Source organism: Phalacrocorax aristotelis, chromosome 9 (assembly GCF_949628215.1).
Source record: "Phalacrocorax aristotelis chromosome 9, bGulAri2.1, whole genome shotgun sequence".
NCBI classification, from domain to species: Eukaryota; Metazoa; Chordata; class Aves; order Suliformes; family Phalacrocoracidae; genus Phalacrocorax; species Phalacrocorax aristotelis.
The window spans coordinates 31,249,882-31,272,664 of NC_134284.1; the positions used below are offsets into that span (position 1 = coordinate 31,249,882).

Genomic DNA, 22,783 nt, shown 5'->3' on the forward strand with positions numbered 1-22,783 from the left:
AAAGCATTGAGAAAGTAAGAAAAAAAGTTACTTCTGAAAACAGTTTTATTTGTTTTAAATGAATGTACAATATGTTGATTGATTAGTGAATGTACCATTATCAAAGTTTTGAAAAGCTAATTTAGGACTATTATCCTGTTGCAGAAAAACAGTCAAACAAGTCTGCCTTCAGTTGAAGCTTTCAATCAAAATAGCAATTCTAAAGGAAGAAAAAGATAAATAGGATTAAGAAAGACACCATTACTGCTGCTCTGACTCCATGACTGAAAGTTATTAGTGAAATCGACTGCTCCAGACTCTGGACTAAGATTAGAGAGTTGTCTAGAATGCACACAAATTCTCGAATGCTTCCATCACAACAGCCGAGAAGAGGCAGGCCCTACATTCATTTGCCTGCAAGAGACTTTCCTACTGACATCACAAGATCAAAAAAGTATTTTGTTTTCAAATACAATTCCTGATCCGAGGACTGGCAGTATTCTAAGCAAAAATGTCACTGGCAGGAAAAATAGTAACATTGTAACATATTCAACAGGGGCCACATTCTCAATTAAAAAAAAAAAAAAAACCAGTAGTGCCATCAGTATCTGACTTCATCTTCAATAAAAATGATGACAAAGAATAGCCACGTCCACCCAACTTACCTCAACACATAGTTTACGCACACTATGCACTGCGGCTGAGAATTCTTAGTGTTGTATATAACAGTTGCTTGAGTTTCAACCCAGACATAGCCACCTTGTTTAGCAAGCATTCTGTACTGTCCTGTTGTCACCTGCCCTTTTGTGAACACTGAAAGCAGAAAGGACACCAGCTTTAATTACAGGCAGAAAAAACCAAAACCATTTAAGGTAAATATTCACTGCAGATTGAGATCTGCAATGAAAAGAAAGCCCCCATTCTGCTGCTGCTTTCCCCCGGTGCTGTATCTCATCTCTTGTACTCCAGGGGCTTTAAGTACATCTTTTCACTTACTGTCGTGGTGTGTTTTGGTCAGGTGATCAGAATCCAGCGCATGATAGTATTCATAGATCGAGCGACCCAGGAGTTCCTCGGGCTCATACCCCATCAACTCTGTAATTCTTTAAAAGAATGGGAAAAAAAATGCTAAATAAAAGCAGACATGGAGTGGCACAAATACTAGAGCATTGAGATGCTCACACATCTAGAAAAATCCTGAGAGTCAATTCCATAGATGTTAGCAGCAATTTTGGTTTACTGGAGCTTTCATTTTGAAATAAATTGCTATTTTTTATGCTTCTTTAAAAAAGAAATTTCAGCAGGCACAGATTTTTACTTCTCATTGAATATTTATAAATCATGTCCTGTGGTGGACAGGATTAAGTAAATCCCTGCTTTCTAGATTTTTTTTCTTAAAGGTAGACCAGCTACTTATGGACTAGCATATCCAGCTTACACAAATATGAGAATTTAATAAGATAAAATACATGCTTCAACAGTTTCAAATTTGCAACTATTAGAAGTTCAGAACCAGATTTATTCTTCCCACTGTCAACCACGGCCAGCTTTTAAAGAAAAGTGTTTTCTTCAGCCCCCAGAGGGCAGTGCTAACCAGGGGAATGCATGTATTTTGCCCTATTCTACATGCAGAATGTGACGGAATAAGTACCTTTTATGTGACACCATCAGTCCTAGAAAGGTAAAAGTTACTGCAGAAGACAGAAAATAATCTGCAGTAACATCTCTCAGCATCCAAACTGTAGCAACTAATTAAAAGTTCGTTTTTGTTATAAAGAAAAAGGAAATAGGCAGTAATGAATACTACCCAATTTATGTTTTTACATAAAAAACCCAAACAAAAGACCCTCAAAACAACAGAAAACCTCAAACCAATGATTTCTTTCACTTCTGTTTTTCAAATTTGTCAAGTTTCCACAGGATAGTAAGAGCAGTCTTACCTATTTGACTACATCCATGACTTGTACCAGAACAAAGTCTCATTTTCAACAGCAGATGTATAGAAGTACAGCTAAACTTTTGGGGGTTTTTTGGACTAATGAAAGCAGACGCTAATCTCCTGAGAAACGGAGCGGGGGGAACTTGTAGCAATAAGATGTATCTGACAAGTATTACACACACTCTCTCTCCAGTTGCCAAAATGTACCATCATCTTTGACAAACCTAAAATCCTTCCTGGTTTTTCACTGCCCAGAAATTTCTTCTCATTTCAGTTCAATTGCTACCACCACACTAAAGACCATTTTGAACAGGCAGTTAACTGCAGGCAAAAGATTTATTCCAAAGTAATAACCCTGTACCCTCCTTAGATTTAAAAATCTGGCCTTTAAATAAGACAACCTCATCAGTTAGTAAAAGCCAAAGCATCCCAGTGATGACTCTGTTGCACCGATGAATCAAGGTAACAAGGTAAGGCTACATAAATGTATACGGCCAACGTTAGCCCACATGTACTAACCCCGCAAATCCTTCACATGAATTCATTAATTACAGATTATATATTACCTTTCATCACAATAGGAAAATTTCATATCAAGACTGTGACGACTGAGGAACGTTTTACTGTCCAAGGGGACCTCAATGTTTGATGGATGAGGAATAGGTTCACAGATCAACACCAGACACGTCATGGGAGGCTTTTTGTAGCCACAGTGTGTTTGATTACCGCATGTGTCGTATACACGGATGTGTCCAGTGCAGTGCAGTACCTATGGGAAAGATGCATTTTAGAAAGAGACAGGTTCTTGTCTGTCAGACAACACAATCGTAATTCCATTAGCACACCTGGAGCGAAGTCCTTCCCCTCCCCACCCTCGATGTGATAGCAGCAACAGAAAGGCAGCAGTGCTTTCCAACGATGGCTGAAGGAGAGCAGTAGTTCTCCCCCTCACGCTACGCAGGCTGCGATGAGTACACAGGCTGCCAGCTTGCCTCTTGGGTGCAGGCTGAAGGAATGCTAGACATTTCTGTGAACTGCTGTTCTGTGAATGTTACCTTAATGTCAACAATGATAAGCAATTGCCTCAGCAAAAGGTATCTTACTATTTAAATTTTAAAGTTATGGTAATAGTAGCAGCCTCCATTTTAGATCTTCTGCAGAAGTGATATTAAATATAGTCAAGTTTTGCATTTTAGGGGGCTTTTTCTGGTTTTGTTTTGGGGTTTTTTTGTTTGTTTTTAACCATTCTGAAGTAGAAATTGTTCACAGACAGCAGCAAAGAAGAAAGAAGTTGTTTGATCCAGAATAACTAAATTTAAGTTACAAAGAGAACTGTGAGTCATAATACCACTCAATGCGGTAAAAGGTTACTTTTTGTCCAGAGGAAAAAATGCATTCACTGCAGAAAGTTATCAGGCTGGGCTCTTTTTGTTCCAACTGCTACAAAAGGGATAGCCAGCACCTTCAGAGAGACCTCAACTGTCACATTTACAGTGGCAAATCAAAAGAAATCAGGTATCAGCACAAGTGGTGTCAAGTATTTTTTCCCTCAGAGGAAGCTTTATGCAAACATACTGGAAATTATAATTACTAAATAAGTAAATGACCTCTAATTTAAAATGGAGAGTTCATTAAAAGAGTTTTGAAAAACTAATTTTAGAACATTGTTTCAGTTACCTCTGTGATGTATTTGGCATTAAAGTTCAACATATTGAAGCACAACCATTAAATTAGCTAAGTACTCAGTGAAACTCAAGCTCCCTACGTGAAGTAAAAATGTTGAAATACAGTCTTATGACATCTGAAGAGGAAGCTGCCAAACTATGTAAATATTCCTCTGCATTAGTTACCTTCCACGTAGCAGACTTTATATTCACTGTTCTTCCCCTGCTAGTCAGAGTACACTTCATTCTGAGAAAAAAGCTGCGCTCCGTGTTTTGCTCTTTGCCCTTTTTCACAGGACCTGGCAAAAGCAAATAGTAAACCAACTCTTAAAGCTCTTGGATCATCTTCCAAAGGCATGAAAAAAAAAAAAAAGGCGTTATAAAGCTCTAAGACTACGGGAAGACCCAAAAAGTAAATTTAAAAGATTGATTAACCTAACAGCACGTTCAATGACAACACTTTTCAGAATAAGCTTTACTGTGAGGTAGGCAAAAACTGAAGTTTCAATGTTTTAAGATCAGTATCATATTTGTAGCCAACTCCACAGTTGGGGAGTGGTGGGGAGAGAGAGTGACTGAAAATTTAATGTATTTTAAAATCATGACAGAGGACAAGAAAAGCATGTGCAGAACAAGAAGTACTGTTGAGTAGGTTTCCATTGAAATACATCAGTAACTCACTGCAGGAAGGTTCAGACCAAATAAGTTTTGAGCCTGTAGCTCTACAGAACTGTAGTATTTTAAGTTTTTCATTTCAGAATTAACAACTCTGCCGTTTACATGCATCCAAATACTTCCACAGCGATTTATACTCTTAAGAGTAAACGAAGACCATGTTTTTAAGCACATTATTAGCATTCTTGGAGGTAAAAAAAAGAAGTCAAGAAATCCTAATACAAATTAATATTAGTGGCACTAATTTTTAGCCTTAACTTAAAGCCTGCTGTTAGCAAGTAAGTTTTTGCCTTTACAGGGAGAACCTTTCAGAGTCAATTACTACCTAGGCTATTCTGGACAAAGAAAAGGCAAACTGATCCTATCAGGAGAGCTGCAAGCAACAAGCTGTGTGTGGAAGGAGGAAATAAAGCACCTAGGTTAAGGAGCAGTGGAAGAGTGTTTGCCAGGGCGTGCTAAGGAGCAAGGACCAAATCATGGCAGAGGGTGGAAGTTCAGAACATGTGAGCTTACTTCTGATACAAGTTTATGCAATAATTTGCTCTCATCCTTCACAGACAATAGCAGCTATTAAATTCTTCACGATGGCTCGCACCACAACTACTAGTTCGAAAAAAATTCACTAGAGAAACATTAAAGCTCCTTGCTACATTGTCTATTGCTTCTAGCAGAGGCAAAAGACTACCAGGGACACGCCTACTTTATGCTACATCAAAACATCCTCAATAAGGGGCAGGGGGGACAGGGAAGGAAGGTTCAGAGAAGCAGCCAAAACTTTTTTAATTCAGTATGTTTTAGAAAGAGTTACACCAATCTAGAAATTCATAGTTGAAGATCACACAACGTTATTGTTACCAAGTCCTGATGTTTAAGGCTCTGCTTTAAGTAGCGACCGTAAAAGATGGAGCAACTTTCTCAAGTCTGATTAAGCACTGACATTATTTTTAAAGTCACCAGCTTTGGAATTTCAAAAAGCAACTTTGTAAAAACTAGAAAGCATTTCAGTTTCTGGCAATCACATTTATGTTCATTTTCACCTATGTAGTCCCAAAGGGGAGTATTTAATACTCAATTCAAAACCAAAATAATTCCACTGATGTAAGAGCTGCAGTAGAATGCAACCTGGGAATACTAATAAATATAAAAATGTACTATTATTACTGTAATTTAGACTTTTGTCTGCCAACTTCATTTGCGAAACACATTTAGTAATAATGCTTTCCAGACATCTTATTCCAGACTGGTCAATTTAGACACACAGGAGTTGGTTTGCATGAAACTTGGTAATACGACGTTTTTAAGAATAAGCTTTTGCAACAAGACCAGTTTTTACACTGCCTTAGTAAGGCTGTGTCCCCACCCCTCCCAGATGCATTTACTGTATTCCAAAGGGTGGGGGGGAGTCTAATCTAGCCTTAAAAACATACCTTAATACTAAGGGCAGACAAGTTTAGAAAATGCTTACAATATCAAAGTCGGGGCCCTTAATGCTATGATATCTTATCAGGTCTCTTTCACCGAATTAAACAGAATGACAACATAAAAGACTTCTGATTTACAGTGCTACACAAAAGCAGAGGTCAGGGTTGGTAATTTATCTAGATTCAGAGTCCATATAACCCTTGTGTGATGGAACAGGAATTAGAGAGGTCAAGATTTTAGGCTTCTAACAACTGAGTAATGCAGATTTGTTTGGAGGCATGCAGGCTGCCAAGCCTTTATAATCATTAACAAACTTTTAGAAGGCATAGAAGCAGTAATTCATGGGCATTTGTTAAATTCAAAAGCATAAAGAATATGTGAACATGGTGTTCTTCCTTGGATAGAGTCAGAAATCTGTGAAAAGATACCAATTTCATGCACCAATTAAAAGGTGCAGAGAAGTGTCAATCCCAAAGCCCTTTTTGGGGCTGTCCAAGTATTCCCCAATTAGTTTTTCGGTCTCCTAAATATAGTATCTGTAGTATACCACCACAGATTTCTGGAAGAAACTATTCGCTTTTAAGTTGTCCTGTAAAGGCAAGCCCAGACCAAGACAAATACACCGATTTAACTTCTCCATATCCTTCTATAGCAATTGTTTAAGATCATTCTCATTCAACCTACCTCTAATTTTATTCCTGTAGGCATGCTAATTTTTTCCACCCTCAATAACTCTGTTTTAGTTGTTAATTTTGTTTTAAATTGAAGAGTACTAATGAAGACTCATCTCTCCTACAATTAGGATATTGCCAAAACATTCTGGTTATTTCTGTTGTTAGTATCTCCAAGGTTTATTTTGAGATTTAGGCAGCAAAACATACTAGTTTGTTCTCTCAACACCTTTTTCTGGCAGATAGCCAACTGTACTAATGCCAGCAAGAACCATCCATAAGTAAATGAAATAATTTTTTTTTCTTTCTTCTCACCATTTCTGTGTGTAAGCATTTCTCTCAGCTCTTCATGGTCACATGGATGAGTGAAGTCAAATACACTGTGCCCCGTCAACTCAAACTGCAAAAAACAAGAGGTATACGGGCGTCTAACTTTACGTATACAAAAACGTAATAACTTCTACAGATTTGAAACAGTCTTAAGAAATGTCAGTATTTCACCTGAGTGAGTCCCATACACTTGTTCACGTTTTCAGACATGTAAATCATGTCCCCATCTTCGGACAGAACCATGACAAATCCATCGAGAGCTTTTAAGTAGAAGCAGTTCAGTTCCTTCTCCATTTTGGCTTCTGTCTCCAGCTCACCTACAAGCAGCCACACATTTTCGTTAAAGTAAACATCAGCCATTCCTCACTTACCATCAGGAATGACTTCTGGCACCAGTCTGCAAGGAGTCAGTCTTGCAGGACTGTTTAAAACCAGCATAATTCACTTAGATAAGTGATCAATTAAATTATTCAAGCTCTAGTAATGATATCACAAATCACAGAAAATCGGAATGAGGTTAAACCAATAAACCTTCCGTCTTAAGGAAGGTTTAAGTTCCTTCCATCAAAGGAAAAAGTCTATGTGGCAAAAACATTACCATTTATCTCAAAAAGGCATTACAAACCTTTTTCAGGGGTTTCCTAGGAGGCATTTCAGAGTATGCCTACCAAAGTTACTCCTCAATACAGTATAGGTAGGTATGCATGCACGATTACAAATAGCATCCAAGTACAGCGTCCACAGCCTGCTATACAGACAGTGGTTCATAAGCTAACTCAGATACTCCTATAGTTGCTTGGGAAGCTGTACTGCAGAGACAGACGTATCCTCAGCTAACTTCACCTGCAGTGGAGTACAAAATTACAAAAAAATTCCTTGCAGTTTATATTAAGGAGAAACACCTACAGTTAGCTAAGCCAGCCTTGCACCAACCACCTACAGTTTAGTGAAGAACAGTTGTAGCAACCAACTCTAGGGGAAAGAAAAAGAGAAATAACTTTTGGAGACAGGTCAAATAACTGAGACTGAAAATGGCAGTATGGCTGTGGTGAGCCAACTGCAACCATCAGAATAGAAAGGGAAAAAAAAATGTCCGTTGAACAGTGCCACCACCAAAAGCCTATTTCTACTGTAAGGTCTTCCACTTTTCCATAGAAAGGATGCAACTATTAATGCATTTATTTAACAGCTGATAGGTTTGAGAAATAGCTTCTTCCTCAATATACCTTCAGCCCCTTTTCCAGATGCTGCTATGTTATTCACTCACCAGCATCTAGCAGTTTTCTCATGCGCAAGTAGCTGATGGTCAGTCTCATAATGGATGCCTTGTCCAGGTGTGCGCTCACAGTGTGCGGCAGGGGCAGCTGATGAGCAAGCTCATAGAACACTTCTGATTCCTTGCTCCTTCGGCACCGGGCTGCATCTCTTGACTTCTCCTTTCTGCGTTCCGAGCTAATCCTATATAAACAAAGTTTGGGGTTAATATAGGAAACAGAGTTCTCTGCACAAGTTAAGATTTGAAACTAAGCTGCCCAGTAGCCAATTAACCAGTTATTGAAGTTGAATAATATAAAACCTCAGTTTAAAAGTGTAAATGTAATTCTGTATATTGAGTTCTACTGCAGTTGGGGTCTGCCAGAACTAATTTGAAACCCACAGAGTCATCTGACAAGATCAGTTCTTCAGACATCTACGTACTCAGAACTGTTCCTGAAGTGCTTATCTCATACCTTGACTGCTGCCTCTCTAGCCTCCAAATTCTGTTTCCTTCCTCTTTCCTAACCTCTTAAGTCTATACGAAACACTACAGCTTAAGTTATTTCTAACTCAATGCTTGAGTAGTATCATGTACACTCTCCAAGTTCTTCCCTTTTTACCATCCTTTCAAAGCCCACCTAATGGGTCAGATAAGCAAGGATATTGATTTAGCATGAGGTGTCATGCTTTTCAAGTGATCCAAAAAGCCCCATTCCCAGTTCTCTTTCTCCAGTATAGCCCCTTCCATAGTCTCCCCCGTACTGGAGAACTTCAGCTGTTAAGAAGTTGCCTCATTTTCCTTCCATTGCCTCCATTAGGCTCACCTCCCCCAGGACGCATGAAGTAAAGGAAAGCTCACTAAGAACAAGGACCAAAACAATTGAGACTCTCAGTCAGTAACACGGATAATTCTCCCTTCTCCCAGTACCCACACCGGCTCACATTTGTCTCCTGCATCTGTCATATGAGTTTTGAACTAAGCACTTTGAGACAGGAGCTCCAAATTTTTTTTTTCATTTGTACAAGAACTCAGTGCTTCTGTGATCCTCAAGGAAATTATGCCACTGCAGTTGTATGTGCTGTTATTACAGTCTACAAAAGTAGACTGTATTATTGTCCATTTTTTGTTTCATACATTTATGTCTTCTGACGGCACCCTATCTTCATTTTGCATACACCTGAGATACAAAAGGCAGTTGCACTAATCTGTAGGAGCTCCTTTTTTTTCCCCATCAACTTACATGAAAGTTTTAAGATAAACCTATGCCTATAAACACTGTTTTTATAATTCAAAGTTGCATGCCTTTTAATGTTATCATAAAGAGATTGAGTGTCACTAGTTGAAAGAGACAGAAAATAAAGCACTGCATTATATACTACCAACAGTTTAGGAATTACTTTTTTCAAATTTCACTAGACTTAAGAGTCACGTACTACCACTACCAAATTCACATTGCTGAGTCTGCAGATCTGGGCAAAAAATGCTTTTTAATGAGCAGACATCTTGTGAGAGGTACACAGAATCACAGGTTGGAAGGGACGTCAGGGACCATCTAGTCCAACCTTTCTTGGAAGAGCAGAGTCTAAACAAGATGGCCCAGCACCCTGTCCAGCCAAATCTTAAGTATCCAACATGGCCGAGTCAACCCCTTCCCTGGGGAGATCATTCCAATGGTGACTGTCCTCACTGTGAAAAATTTCCCCCTCGTGTCCAATCGGAATCTCCCCAAGAGCAACTTGTGTCCATTCCTCCTTGTCCTCTCCATGTGACTCCTTGTAAAAAGGGAGTCTCCATCTTCTTTGTAGCTGCCCCTTAAGTACTGGTACATGGTGATGAGATCCCCTCTCAGCCTCCTTTTCTCAAGGCTAAACAAACCAAAAATGATACAGGTGACAGGGGAAAGCTATTCACAAGCTGGTACTGCCTGGGAAATAATGAACCACATTCAAAGTAAGCTGTCAAACACATACCCAAAGGAATGCCTTTTTGGTCCTTTACCTGATGTGCTACCCACAATAGCCAAGAAACTGCTTAGTTTGTGCAGAAACATGCAAGCGACAATACTATTAAGACTGACATTGAAAGCACGAATGCCTTGAAACACAAAAGTTTCATAAACTCTGATCAAGACAAAGTAAGCCATCAGAATTTCTTCTGTGATTACCTTCATTTTTTCCAACTTCATAAAACTGTACAACATTCCTATCCATCCCTACTCCCACCATCCTCTCCACCTACCCCTGCCACTGGCAGCAGAAGGAAGCACTAGAAGCCTGATTTTCAGAATCGTAAGTAAGAGCTCAGAATAGGATTATGTTTTCTCCTTTGGTGGCAAAATCAGACTACTAGATCCCAGAAATACTATTACTATGTAATGAGAAACATTACTAATTCAACATAATATTACTGGAGATCTTTGGAAAACTAACTTATGGGTATAACAGTAGTAAAAAGTTCCAGACATACAATAGTTCTATCTACTTCTGTGAATATAAGCTCATGTTACTCAGAAAGGTAGCCTAAAATATCTGATAATATTTCCCATCTTGCAGATTTTTTTCACATTCAGTTTCCCTGTGACAACAGATGTTCCTGCTGTAGTCATGGATACCTTGGTCTGAGAAGCTTGAGGCTCCTGACGTACAGGTATATCCAGAAACAGCCATTACAAGAAGTCTGACCTTTAACAATACTGAAAAAATATTTTGGCTATATAACCTGATTCATTAAACATTTCTTACTGAAGACGGGCCTCAAGTACCTTTTCTCTTGGTGGAAAACTAAAGGTGGAGGTGAAAAACCATGTGGATTCTCTTTGTCCTCTTTCCTGGACCGCAGATTTCACTGACAAAGGTAAAACAAGTAATTATGCTGCCTATACCTCTGATTTTTCTTTGTTGGTCACTCATTCAAGACCACTTCACCTGCAGAAATTTCCTCCTACAATAGAAACTCAAGGGAGAATTACTGGAAGCAATTGGTTTCCTAGATGTGCTTTCAGCCCTTTCCCTTGTATCTTCTTTCTGAAAGCTTAACGTTTGTGAAAATATTTCAGCTAGTTTCTAGATTTTTGCTTGGTTTTAGCACGCTTAGCAGCAGCCTTCAACATAAACAGTCAAAACTTCTCACAACCATTGAATTATTAATTACCGACTGAAACACTGCTCAAATCAAGCTCATAGTACCTCTGTTAAAATTTAATCCTGGAGTAAGAGAATCAAGTGCTGCCTGCTGGAGCGTTGCCTGACTTTCCGACAGGCAGAACCCAAGGCAAAGTGAAATGCTGGTACCAGCCGGTGCTGTCCAAGCAGCAGAGTCTCCTCTCCCTCTTACTAGGTATTTCCCTTCTAGAAAGGCTACTACTGTAGATAGATATTTAAACTGTACAGCACAACCGTTTACTATTTTTAGCTGCTGTTTAAAACTAAGCTGTAACCAATCTGAGTAAAGCCCAGCAGTTTAAATAGGAAGATTAACTACCAGCTTCAAAGAGCGTTTCTTTAATGGATCAAATTAGTAGGGAAAAGGTCTTTCACAAATGAGGTTTAATTACCAAGTGAAGTCAGAGTTGCCTCAACATGGGATGCCACCAAATAATAATAAAAAAATAAATAAAAAATCCTTTACTGTTGCAACTACTCTAAGCTTTGGTACTTACAGTTGCATAGAGTAAACGAAAAAAAGAAAAACCCATACAATCAACGTGTTTTGACCACAAATTTCTGTGCAGTCAATTAAAGGATTGTGAATTCCTATAAAGAAAATATATTTCCTAAGTGAGCTCTCTCTCAAGTAGGGGAAAAAAAGGGAGCTCAAGGAAGAGGACATTAAACACTTAGATGTGAACTGCCACAGGATCAGCTTAAGTAAATCATATCATTTAAGAGAGATTTTCGTAACTGCTCATGTGTAAAGCTCATGGTCTTCTCAGTAGAAATACTATTCTATAGAGACAACAGGAACCCCAGCTCCATTTAAAACAAACCCCAAACCTAAGAGCCATGTTGCAACCTGCTATCAGTCTTGCATGAAAGAGAAACCCCTGAAGACTCAGAAGAAAGCCTCAGCTGAAGGGCAATTATACATGCAATGAAAATATCAGAAATGCTAGTGCTAGACAGGAAATTGCATGCATTTTCAGGTATGATGTTTCCTGCACAATTTCAGTGCCAGACATTCATTTCCATTTTGTATTTCTGCCACCAGAATACAGAAGCAGAGAGTAATCCAAAGCAGGTTATGCATCATAGCTCACAGAAAGCAGTGTTTCACTGACAGTTTTAAACCTGATACCAGGCACTTTTTATATGCAAGAGACATTTACATGCAATAGCTGAATAAACATCTGAGTTCCAAAAGATATTCACATTAGAAACCCAGAGCAAAAAGCTATTTCACCACCAGGATTCACTGCAGCTGAACCAAGAGCTCAGATGAAGGATATTACCCAGGCTCCTACTCACTGCCTCAAATCAAAAAGGCTTTAAAATGCAGCAACATTAATATAAACAAAGTTTTACAGCAAGCAAGAATTGGCTCAGCCGCCTTCAGAACGAAGCACGCCAGCAGGAATCCCACACACACCAGTTACAGATGTTAACACAGCCTCTCCCCTCAAATGTGCAGCTCCTGTCATTATTTGGGCCAGAGCGTCTCTCAAATGATATCTCGTTCCCCATACCATCCCAAAGACCCCTCCGTCCACCACTGCGTATTGCTACAATGGATTCCCCAATTGTCCAAATACACAGTTTTCCCCTCCTTGAGCGTAAAACTAATCAATGGCTGCATTTAAAGCTGACTTGTTCCTGCTTATTTACCTGCTTATTTGCAAATAAGAGCAAAGAGAACCCTGGAAAATACCGTCACTAACTAATAAATTTCAGTTGGAAGTAACTAGATTAACACTGGTCAATGGACAGATTTCCAGGCAGGTAGCATACGAACTTTGTCTCCTAGCTTTTTAAATCACCACCCAGTGTTAAGGAAAATATTACATTGTTGGGTACACAATGTTCAATTAACACAAGGCATCAGGGGTTTTCCTGTATGCTGCTTTACTGCTGTGATCTATTTTCTAGCCTTTCTCCCATTCTAACTTACTGTTCCTCTAATCAGGTAGATTTTGCCCTACAAGTAGTCTCAATTCCCAAGTAAAGCAGCTATTGTGAATGTATTAATTAATCCAGGTTTTGAGAACACTCAAGCACCTTCTGATAGCAATTTACATTTTTCTCTTTAGAATTGTTTTCTACACTCAAGCGGCTTTATATTTTTCACGGCATCTGTTCTTACAGTTTCATAGAAGCATACCATGTGGAAACAATATAATCCAAATGAATAATGTGCCTCAAATCTGGTAACATCTCATTACTGAACTTCAACTAGTTTTCAATTCTGCCATTAATTCCCATCATTTGCCAGTACAAGATTCACACTCAATACTTCAATGTTAGATACAACCTCCCCTCAGACTGTAAGCCTAGTTTGGGAAATACCTGGCTTAGAAATGGAGTCACAAAGACCATACCCACTATAACACAGCTTCAATTTTTCTTTGTTATGTGAAAAAAGGGATGCAGTTATTACAATACAATAATACATTGACAGTATATGTCATCATGATGGCATTGGAAGTTAGAAAGTAGACCTGTAAGTGGCCTTGTATTTAGCTTTTAAGGTTGAACTTATTCCTGCAGTTGGTACAAAACTTGTCGTCTTTCCACGCCTCGCCTAAACCAGGTATTTCTGCCAGCACAGCTGTTCGGGACAGAGGTGCAACTCCCAGTTTGCAGCCATACCCCAGCAGAACACCCTAACACTGGTATCATTACACCAGCGTCACTGTGTTCCTATGGTCCATCTGAAGAGCTTGACCCCAGGCACGCCCATGCCGACCGCTCTCACCTGCGGCACAAGAGCACACCAAGGAAAAGCTACAAGCTCACTTAAAAGGCGCAGCCTGGCAAAGAGAGCATTACAACAGAGCTCCACTTGTTTACTGTGCTGAATACGCAGCCATTTGTTTTTCTTCATTGTTTGTTAAGTCGTTATTTTGTCCAGAGCTGCTAGCCACAATACTAACTAAATTATTCTTCCATGGAAAGAAATCCCAGGCACACCTAGCGCTTAACACAGAGAAACTAAAACAGTCTAACTCAACTTCCCTAAAGACAATTTCGTATGAGAAAGGGGTTTATAATGTAAGAGAACAGTTCTCAAATCCAGTTATTTAAATATATGGTGAGGTAATGATACAAGTATTCTTCCAAAGAAAAACAAACCCACCCAAAACCCCCCATAAAATAAAAGCTCCTCATCTTCCACCTGGCATAGATGAAGAACATGCCAGTTAGCAACCCTATCCCCTTAAAAAATACTTTCTAATTGAAGTTGATCAACTTTGACTAGGGGCAACAGACTGTAGTGTTAAGCTATCAAGTCTCAAGACAGACCGGCACAAACATTGTCCAGAGCCACAGGCAGCCCTGAAAGCCCCATCCCCTCACCTCCCAGCCCAGCAGTAGCGTACTGGTCTGGCCTGACCAGCAGCCAAGATGCAGCAGCCCCAACTGTTCATCGCTCAGCAGGCCAACAATAAAATAGGTTACAAGTAGGGGCAACTGGGTCCACTACAGTCAGTCCTGCGAGGGAGCCTGTCGTTGCTGTTTAAAGATGACAAAACACAGGCAATGGGGTGGGGAGGAAAGGGGCCAGCGGAGCAGTGTCACCCCATGTGCCGGCTTATAGGGCTACTTGGTTCTGGTATCCAAGCTCTCCTCCCAGTGGTGGGGGAAAAGACATTTCAGGCCGCACTCTCAAACACTTACTGAAAAGTCTGAATTTTCACTTTAATAGGCAGGCTTTCCAGGAACTGTGATATATTTGCAAATTTACCACAAATTTTACTTTTTCCAAATTGGAGGGGTGCTCCTTCCTTCTACAACTGCATTACAGAATTAGTGCGGTCTCTCAGCTCCCAGTTCACAATGAACCTGGGGTTACAGCTTTGCCTCTTCTTGCTTTAACATGATTTTCTTTTCAAGTGTTATTGCTTTCACCATTACAGACAATTTTATTTACCAATTCTCCTTATCTTATAGTCTGTGTAGAGTTCTTGTGAGGAAAATACCAAACAAACAAAAAAGCCCACACCCGAATCTAATGTGTAATCACAAGCATGTGATTTTCTAGAAGAAAGTCTTGCTCATTATGAATTAATGAGCATTACAGCCCAGTAATCCAACTCAGGAAAAGAAATCAGAAATTCCTTACATAAAGTAAGAAAGATTTAAAAGATTTAACTGCAGAAACTAGCATAATATCCAAGCAGAGACACATCCTCTGCATGTAAAAATATTCAAATTGATGCTTTTTTATATTACCTTCTAACGCAGCAATTTAAACCATTTTCTTTACATGAGGGTAGTTACAGGCATTTACCATAACTTGACTACCACCAAAAAAAAAACCCTCACTGAAAAAACCCTAACAAATTAAGAGAGCAAGCAGGCAGTTTAGATTGAATTAGCTACAGCAGCACAAGCGCCCTGAAACCCGTTGCCATTTGCAAAACGATAGCGGGGAGAGGCAGCGAGAGTCCACTGAGCTGTGTTAACTTACAAAGTTAAGTCTTACTATCGAAACTATGAAGTCTATATAGAGAGACATTTTACAGACAGGTAAATTACAGCACATGAGAGTCAGCAGCAGAGCCTGAAACTCCTGAAGCCAGCACAGGACCATGCTGCCAAGATTATCCGTCACCTGGATTTGGCCTTGAACTGACCTGAAACCCCAACTACCTCCCCGCTTAGAAAGTGTGAGTAAGAAGGTGAAAGCTTCCAAAATTAGTATTTCTAATTCAGAATGTGGTGAAGTGATTCTGCTGTGTCTTACTACACAATGTAACCCACTGATATTTTACCTTTGCATAGTAATTTACTGTTTTAAAATAACCACATGGCATACACTGGTTGGTTGTAAGAAAATTCTTATTTTTTTCAACTAGGTTATTTGGCCTTTTCCTAGAAGAAAAAAAATTAATGCTGTATTCTAATTAGCTGTGCTCTGCCCTTCAGGATGAAAGACACATAGTAGTTAAATTTGTTTATTACTACAGAAAACCACAGCTATTCAAAAAGAGATCTCTGAACATGGGCTTGACAGAAATAGCCACTAAGTGCTCCCCTCCCTTCAGCCCTCCTGCTTTTGCTTCTACCAAGCTCACAAAAAAAAGATGCAAAACATATCCCCGAGATATCCGTCAGGCTCTCAGTTAACAACACTTCAGCCACAAACTGGTCTATCTTCAGACAGATGCAGACTCTTGATAAAGTAACTAATTCTAGTCTAAATCATGGCTTTGAAACATATAATTTATTTTATGTCGTTGCATTCAGGTTTTCCAGACTGGAGGCTGGACATTTTCCCCTCACTGTTTCCATCCAAATTCTTATCCCTTCACCTCACATTCCTCAACCACTTTCAGTTAACAGAGTATTTCATGATCAAAGGTTTTAAGAACTAAAAAAAAGGGAGCAGAAGAGATATAAAATTTTATTTTTCTGTATGAATAAAGAACAAACAGATCCACTAAGCAGTCAAGAAAAATGCTCACAACAATAGCTAGCACAAAAAGCCTGCAGCAATGTCAGCTCAACGTTCAGTAGATTCAATAGGGTGCAAAGAAAAAGTCCTTTCTGAAGGACTGAGCACCAAATATTCCCGTCCCCAGCTACACCGTGTAAAGCTTCTCATTTCTTTAGCTTTACTAGTAGAGGCTGCAGCCTTTATACTCACTGTGGATTACTTCAAGTCCTCTGCTCCTTGGAGCTTAGTCCCATCTCTTCCAATGGATGTGAGGAGGGGGCAAAGGTAAGGAGGTAAGCCTCTGGTAACTCCCTTTCTAGTGTAAGAGTCCATTTACTAATCTCACATGAAAGCAGCATGAAATAACTTCACAAAAACAGGAGCCTCGGCCTCAACTTCTTTTGCTTCTCAAAATGCAAAAATTTTCATAAAGCAACACCAATCTGGTTTTGGTTTAGAATTGACAGTGAAACGACTCATTCTGGTCAACAAGATGTGTCATCTTTTTCACATAACGCTTCCAGGAGTATTACAAATCGAGTTGAAAACGTTGTTAAATAAAGTTACTCGGTAAAACCTTCCACTGTTGTAAATATAATAGCACAGCCCAGTGCTGCTGATTCAGTTTCCTCAATTCTTCAAGTGAAGTTCAGGCTCTATTTTAATGTAGTGAGTTACAAGATCTGTTGTAATATTTTCTTCTCAAAATGTTTAACAAGCATTCATTCACGCCACACCAAATTAAACAGAAGCTGCACAGTGTCTGTCCTAACACACACAAAGGTTATTATGTATTGGATATCTTTATGGAACAACTAATGGATCGTCTTGACCCACCAGTTCTTCAGTGCCAGCAGAGTCATTTCAAATGTCTTGATACTAAAATATCCCAATGTTTTAAAAGGCTACAATTCTGTACAAGTCCCAGTATTATCAGGCTTCAACAGAAAGAAATGACAGATTATTCATACGATGAAACTCCTCTTTATCAATACACTTACTCTGAGATCTTGGACCAAACCCCCAGGCTGGTATGAACAGGCGTAGCTTCAATGAACCTGTGCTAATTTACATCAACTGAGGCTATGGCTCCACATCAAAGAACCCTGAAGTGTTCGTCACCTACATAAACTGTATTTTAAAAAAAATACATATATATGCTGGCATGTATTTGCTTGATTTCATGTTCATGTTTCTAATAGTTCCAGTACTTAATCTTCATAGAGATTTTTATTCTAAGCTAAATAGCAGAGCTCCCAGTAGAGGAAAGCCTTAGTAGCCTTCATATCCAATGGTAATTCAGAACCTGTATCTTTCTTGAATTTTCAGTCATTAAAGTAAAAAGGCTCACCTTCTTTCCTGGGCCATTTTTGTAGTTCCCAATGTCATAAAACCGCCAAGCATCTCCCATTTTGGAGCAGTACTCAGTGAAAAACTCAGATGCTCCTGCACGTTCTTCTGCCTGCTCTAATACAAAGGAGGTTTCTCAAGAGAGGCTCAAAATGCTTAAACTTTCTCAAATTCAAAAGAGAAAGGGCTGTTATAACATGAAAAGATGATTAAGGTCCAAGTTCTTTCCATGCGTTACCTAGGTGGTTTTTCTGAGGCATGTAAACACCTGCCTATATAACTGTATGTGAAGATAAAAGCAGCATTTGAGTTGATGACTTGTAATCTAGAACATTCCTTTCTTTTGGACATCAGCTAGCTAGAAACGGGTTACTGTGCCTTCTTGCTAAGGTTCTTTCGAGATTTGTTTTTGTTTTGAAACTGTTTTTTAAAGAACACATATTGTAATCGGATTGGTATTTGCATCTCCTTGAAAGAGCACTACCATCAGGAAAATCTAGAAGCTCTCCTATACCGCCACTGAACTTCCCCCCTGGGTTTGCTTAACAATGCATACCCTACAATCATACAAGAATTATTTTGTTGGCATACCATAACACCAAGATCTTCAAGAATAAATTGAGATAATACTGCCAAATCCTCTTCTACAGTACAAAAAAACCCAACCCACTCAAAAATCAGCAGTTTGTCATTCAATATCCTCTTTGATACCAAAAATCTCACACGAGCCTACTTGAAATCCAGCCTTCTAACATAAATTGGTGCGATACTACTACTGAACAACACAAACACACTCAAGAATCCATTGTGTTTGTAGGCTTAGCAAGCATCTTCATGGCTTTCAGGTCAGAAGCATGCCAAAGTGAACATGCGCACTCTTAAAAAAACTCAGATGGGTTTGGGCTTATCCACAACACTGCTGACATTTGCTGGTGTTAGTATTTATTGACTTTTTTTTTTGCGCCACTTCACCGTCAGCAGTCAGAGTCCCGGAAACAGCCTTATAAACTCCACACATTATAGTTCAAGGATAGGGAGGAACAAAGGTCTACAGCTGCTTTCACAATATGCAGAGGAGGAAGCAAGCACCTGTAAGTAAATGCGTGCTGTTACATTGCTGACTGAAGTCTTACACATGATAAGAACGGTCTTCTCTGGCCTCTGTTCTGAGGCCAGTAGAAACACAGCATGCAGCTGTGCTTCTTGAGGCTTACAAAGGATGTACTTTAGCATGATCGTAGCCTAACCTAAGTAAAACCTTGAAGGACGTTTCTAAGAGGAGAGGAAACAACTAGAAGATGGGAATAGCAATTAAATGTGGGAATAAGATGGATTATCCACTTCATACCTCCACCTTTAATCCCATAGCTGACTTAACAGCCAGACCCAAGCTGCTGATAACACTATGCAGCTACATTTGTTCCCCCCCCCTCCCAAAAATGGTCCAGGATGTGCCTTCAGAGACACCAGACAGGAAAAGCATCGATACAGAAGGCAGAGTTGCTAAAAAAATCTTGAAAGTACTTGAAATAAAAAACTCTTACCATCCCACCACCCTGCTAGAGACCACCTGATCACATCTATGCTAGACCTCTCTGCTGTGGACTGGTTGTTGGTATTTCAGGCACACCAACCAAGAGACCCTCGCTGGGGGCTGGAGACACTATGTTTCAAAAGGGCTAAACAAGTGTGACTGGAAACAAAACCCAGAAAATCCTCCCACTGCTTCCATCAACATACTGCCAAATATTCAGACCTTCACTGATAAAAGGAAACCAAAGCACCAACACTGCAAAATTACAGAAAATATCTGCAGTAGGCAAATCCTCCACAGCTATTCTTCCCTGATTTTCAGTGCCTTGATAACGAGGAGGAATGGCGGTAGCACTACACGGTTGCCTGCATCTTTAGTGGGCACTGGGAAGTAATTTCTGATCACTTTCACTGAAGGAACTCAAAACTGTTACATGTTTGAGGAAATGGCAAAGAACAGACAACACAGTCACTACCACCAGGTAAGCCCTATGGCAAGGCAAACAACCCAGAAAAAAAAAAAAAAAAAAAATCAAGAAAGCAGTAAAAGCACCTTTCTGTAAGCCAGAAACCTCTCTGCCCTCCCCGTACAGGCAGGGAGACTCTACAGGAGATTTACTGACAGATTTCTCCTCTTCTTACAACATGTAGAGAGGTACAGTTAGAGTATATACAAAAGGTTTTTGTATTCGCTTTTGACTCTAGTAATGGTGGCTCAGTTCCACCAGCCTTGAAAGACATTAACAGACAAAAAAAGCAATAGCACATACAATCCTAAAGACCTCACAGAAGTTTAAATAAAAACAGTAGTAGTCACTGCCCCTCATAGCTGGCGGCACAGGACCTGGGCTTCTCAAACAGATTCTGGAGCTGGACCTCAGCGGCAGAGACCCAGCAGCAAAACCCTGGTCTTTCAAATCATCCTCTCAGACACTAGATGTGTCTAAGTCCCAGCTCTGCCTCAAGTCCCAACTCTGAGAAACTGAAAAGCTGAAGTTATTCTGCAAGACACCCAAGTCGGGATGTTAAATTCTACTGGTTTATACCATCCTACGGCTCAGACTGAGCACTCAAGAAATAACTTGTAAATCCTTCTGCTTCTCTTACTTATTTAGCACTGGCACCATTAAATATATATTTTATGCTACAAGTAAGGACTTAAAACAATCCAAGGTTCATTTCTCCAGTATATCTACCAGCTGCAAGTCACTATCAAAGCAACCAGTAACCCCAAATGGCTCATTTACTTAAAATGGTGAAAGAATTACTCTGCTAATAGTGAAATCTCATGCCACAGACCTGGGGAAAAACTTTTCATAGCATCAGCCATCTGTGCACTAGAGTTTGTTAGAAGAATATTGAGAAAAAAATCAGCATACTTCTCAACAAAAGCCTGAAATTCAAACCAAACCAAAGTCAATAAGCAAACAAAGCTCCCAACAACACTGTTTTACCCACTCTGTGCAATGAGCTAAACTCGCTCCTTACAAGGGGAGCTTCTTACACATGGGGGAAAACCCAGGAGCACATGAAGATTATACGACTACTGAAAAACAGCTAAAACCCAAATAACTCAATACCTAATTGTGTTGCTGATACTTGGTTTCTTATAGAATCTTGACCCCTGTACGTACACGAGAAGCTCACAACTACGTCAAAGAACAGATTCAACAAACCACTACGTGAATCCACACTTCCAATTACTTTTAAGACTAAATTTCACTTATATAAGACCAAGACACATGCTTGGTCAAATTCTGTAATTTCTGCATCTCACAGCACATAATTAAACAAACAAGTTTCACTTTAACTACCAAGAGCTTAACATTATCCAAATACAAGCACAGGAAGGGACAAGGAACAAAAGGACCTTAACACATGCCAAAATTGAGGTGCACTGTATATACAATCAGCCAAAGTTTTATCATCAAAGACCAGGACTGGAAGGTCTTCTCCCTTAAAGGTATTCTGAACACAGACACCACAAAACCTAACCCTTTCTAAAACAACCCAGGTTCTTAAGAAATGCTTGAGATATTCAATAAGTTCTCTGGTGAGCTCATATCCTTCCTTTTCTGCTTACCCATCTTTGCTCAACTGCACATTCACAGCCCCCAGGTTCAGCATACCACAGATGCAGCTTTATGTTTTCGATTAAAATGTACCCTACAACAGAGTAACCTGAGTATTCCTTATTGTTTTATCAGAAACGTTCCCAACTTTGAATTCAGTCTACAGGAAAGAGAAAGCAACAAATTCTCTTTCTTAAGCCCTGCCTTTAGGAAGGAAGGATAAGCTTTGCATACCGATTCTTATATTCTGAAGAAAGCAGATTACATCCAGGATAAGGAAATTGCAAAAGAAGTACCCAAGTGGGACAGAATGGTAAGTAAAAAAAAATAACAAATGCTCAAGGGAAAAAAAAAACCAAACAAAACAAACCAACCCAAAACAAAAACCAGCAACACAGAACAACTCCAGTCTCAAACCCCCTTTATAGACCTGCCACTAAATTAGGGCAGCAGAGCAAAGCACAGAATAATCATTTCTCTTGCAACGTTTTCTCCCAGGCTTCCGAAAAGCCATTAGCTTTGAGTAGAAAAAACAAAGGCTACAGAATCAGTGCCACCCTCAGGTGCCCCACTGTACGGATTTTGTTAGACCAAAAGCTGCTTCTCCCCCACCCTACACGGCCGTAACAGCTCCAAATTATCCCGGGGATGATCCCGTCCTAGAGGTGAAGCGCTCCCTGCTCCCCAGCCCAGCACCCTGCGCTCCCAGCTCCAGCTCGGCACAAAGCTCACCATCCATTTTAAAAGCCAGCCAGTCTCCTCTCCAGCACAACTTACACGCTTTAATACTTATTGTGTTTAAGATACTCAGGTAACCCTCTGATACAAGACCTGAGAAAATCCATCTTTTTTTTAAAAAAAAAAAAAAAGGTATCAATAACAATATAAACAAGCGGCGTCTTCGCAGATGGCGATTACGGCAATTAATCCCTCCACAAAGCGCGCCGGTGGAGCACCAACGCAGAAATCTGGTCACCCAAATACTCAAACTCCCTAACTTCACCATGTAACAAAGGCTTTTAAGGCTTTTATTTCCCCCTCCTAATTTGAGCTAACAACCCTTGGTGAATTATTCCTACTCAACTCACATTGCCCAGCGGCCATCCACCACCCTCCCCCCCCTCCCCAACACCTCGCGGGTTTTCGGTTTGGGGCTTTTTTTTAAGCTTAATATTTCCAGATTCCAAAACGGCCCTTTTCTGCACAAAACCGGAGCACCACAGGCTTAGTGGCCGCCTGGAATAAAGCGCCATCGATCCCTACCCGCTCCTTTCAGAAGCGAAGGCAGCCCCCAGCCC

General features: G+C 39.8%; 1 protein-coding gene and 1 long non-coding RNA gene across 3 annotated transcripts in view; one reads left to right on the forward strand and one right to left on the reverse strand.

Moving 5' to 3' along the window:
- Positions 1 to 22,543, forward strand: part of LOC142062127 (uncharacterized) — a 37,018-nt gene extending 14,475 nt beyond the window's left edge. The window contains exons 2-4 of one of the 2 annotated variants that reach the window (XR_012662379.1): positions 145 to 10,584; positions 10,685 to 10,791; positions 21,621 to 22,543. This is a non-coding gene — a long non-coding RNA (uncharacterized LOC142062127). Of the gene's footprint in view, positions 1 to 144 lie in introns of both variants that reach the window. The other variant, XR_012662380.1, reaches the window with a different exon arrangement.
- HIF1A (hypoxia inducible factor 1 subunit alpha) overlaps positions 1 to 22,783 on the reverse strand; it is a 34,845-nt gene that overhangs the window by 11,137 nt on the left and 925 nt on the right. The window contains exons 2-8 of the mRNA XM_075104150.1: positions 7,948 to 8,138; positions 6,852 to 6,997; positions 6,666 to 6,750; positions 3,769 to 3,881; positions 2,485 to 2,687; positions 976 to 1,082; positions 645 to 792 (exon numbers count right to left, since the gene is read on the reverse strand). Of these exons, the coding sequence (XP_074960251.1) occupies positions 645 to 792; positions 976 to 1,082; positions 2,485 to 2,687; positions 3,769 to 3,881; positions 6,666 to 6,750; positions 6,852 to 6,997; positions 7,948 to 8,138 (993 nt within the window). The remainder of the gene's footprint in view (positions 1 to 644; positions 793 to 975; positions 1,083 to 2,484; positions 2,688 to 3,768; positions 3,882 to 6,665; positions 6,751 to 6,851; positions 6,998 to 7,947; positions 8,139 to 22,783) is intronic.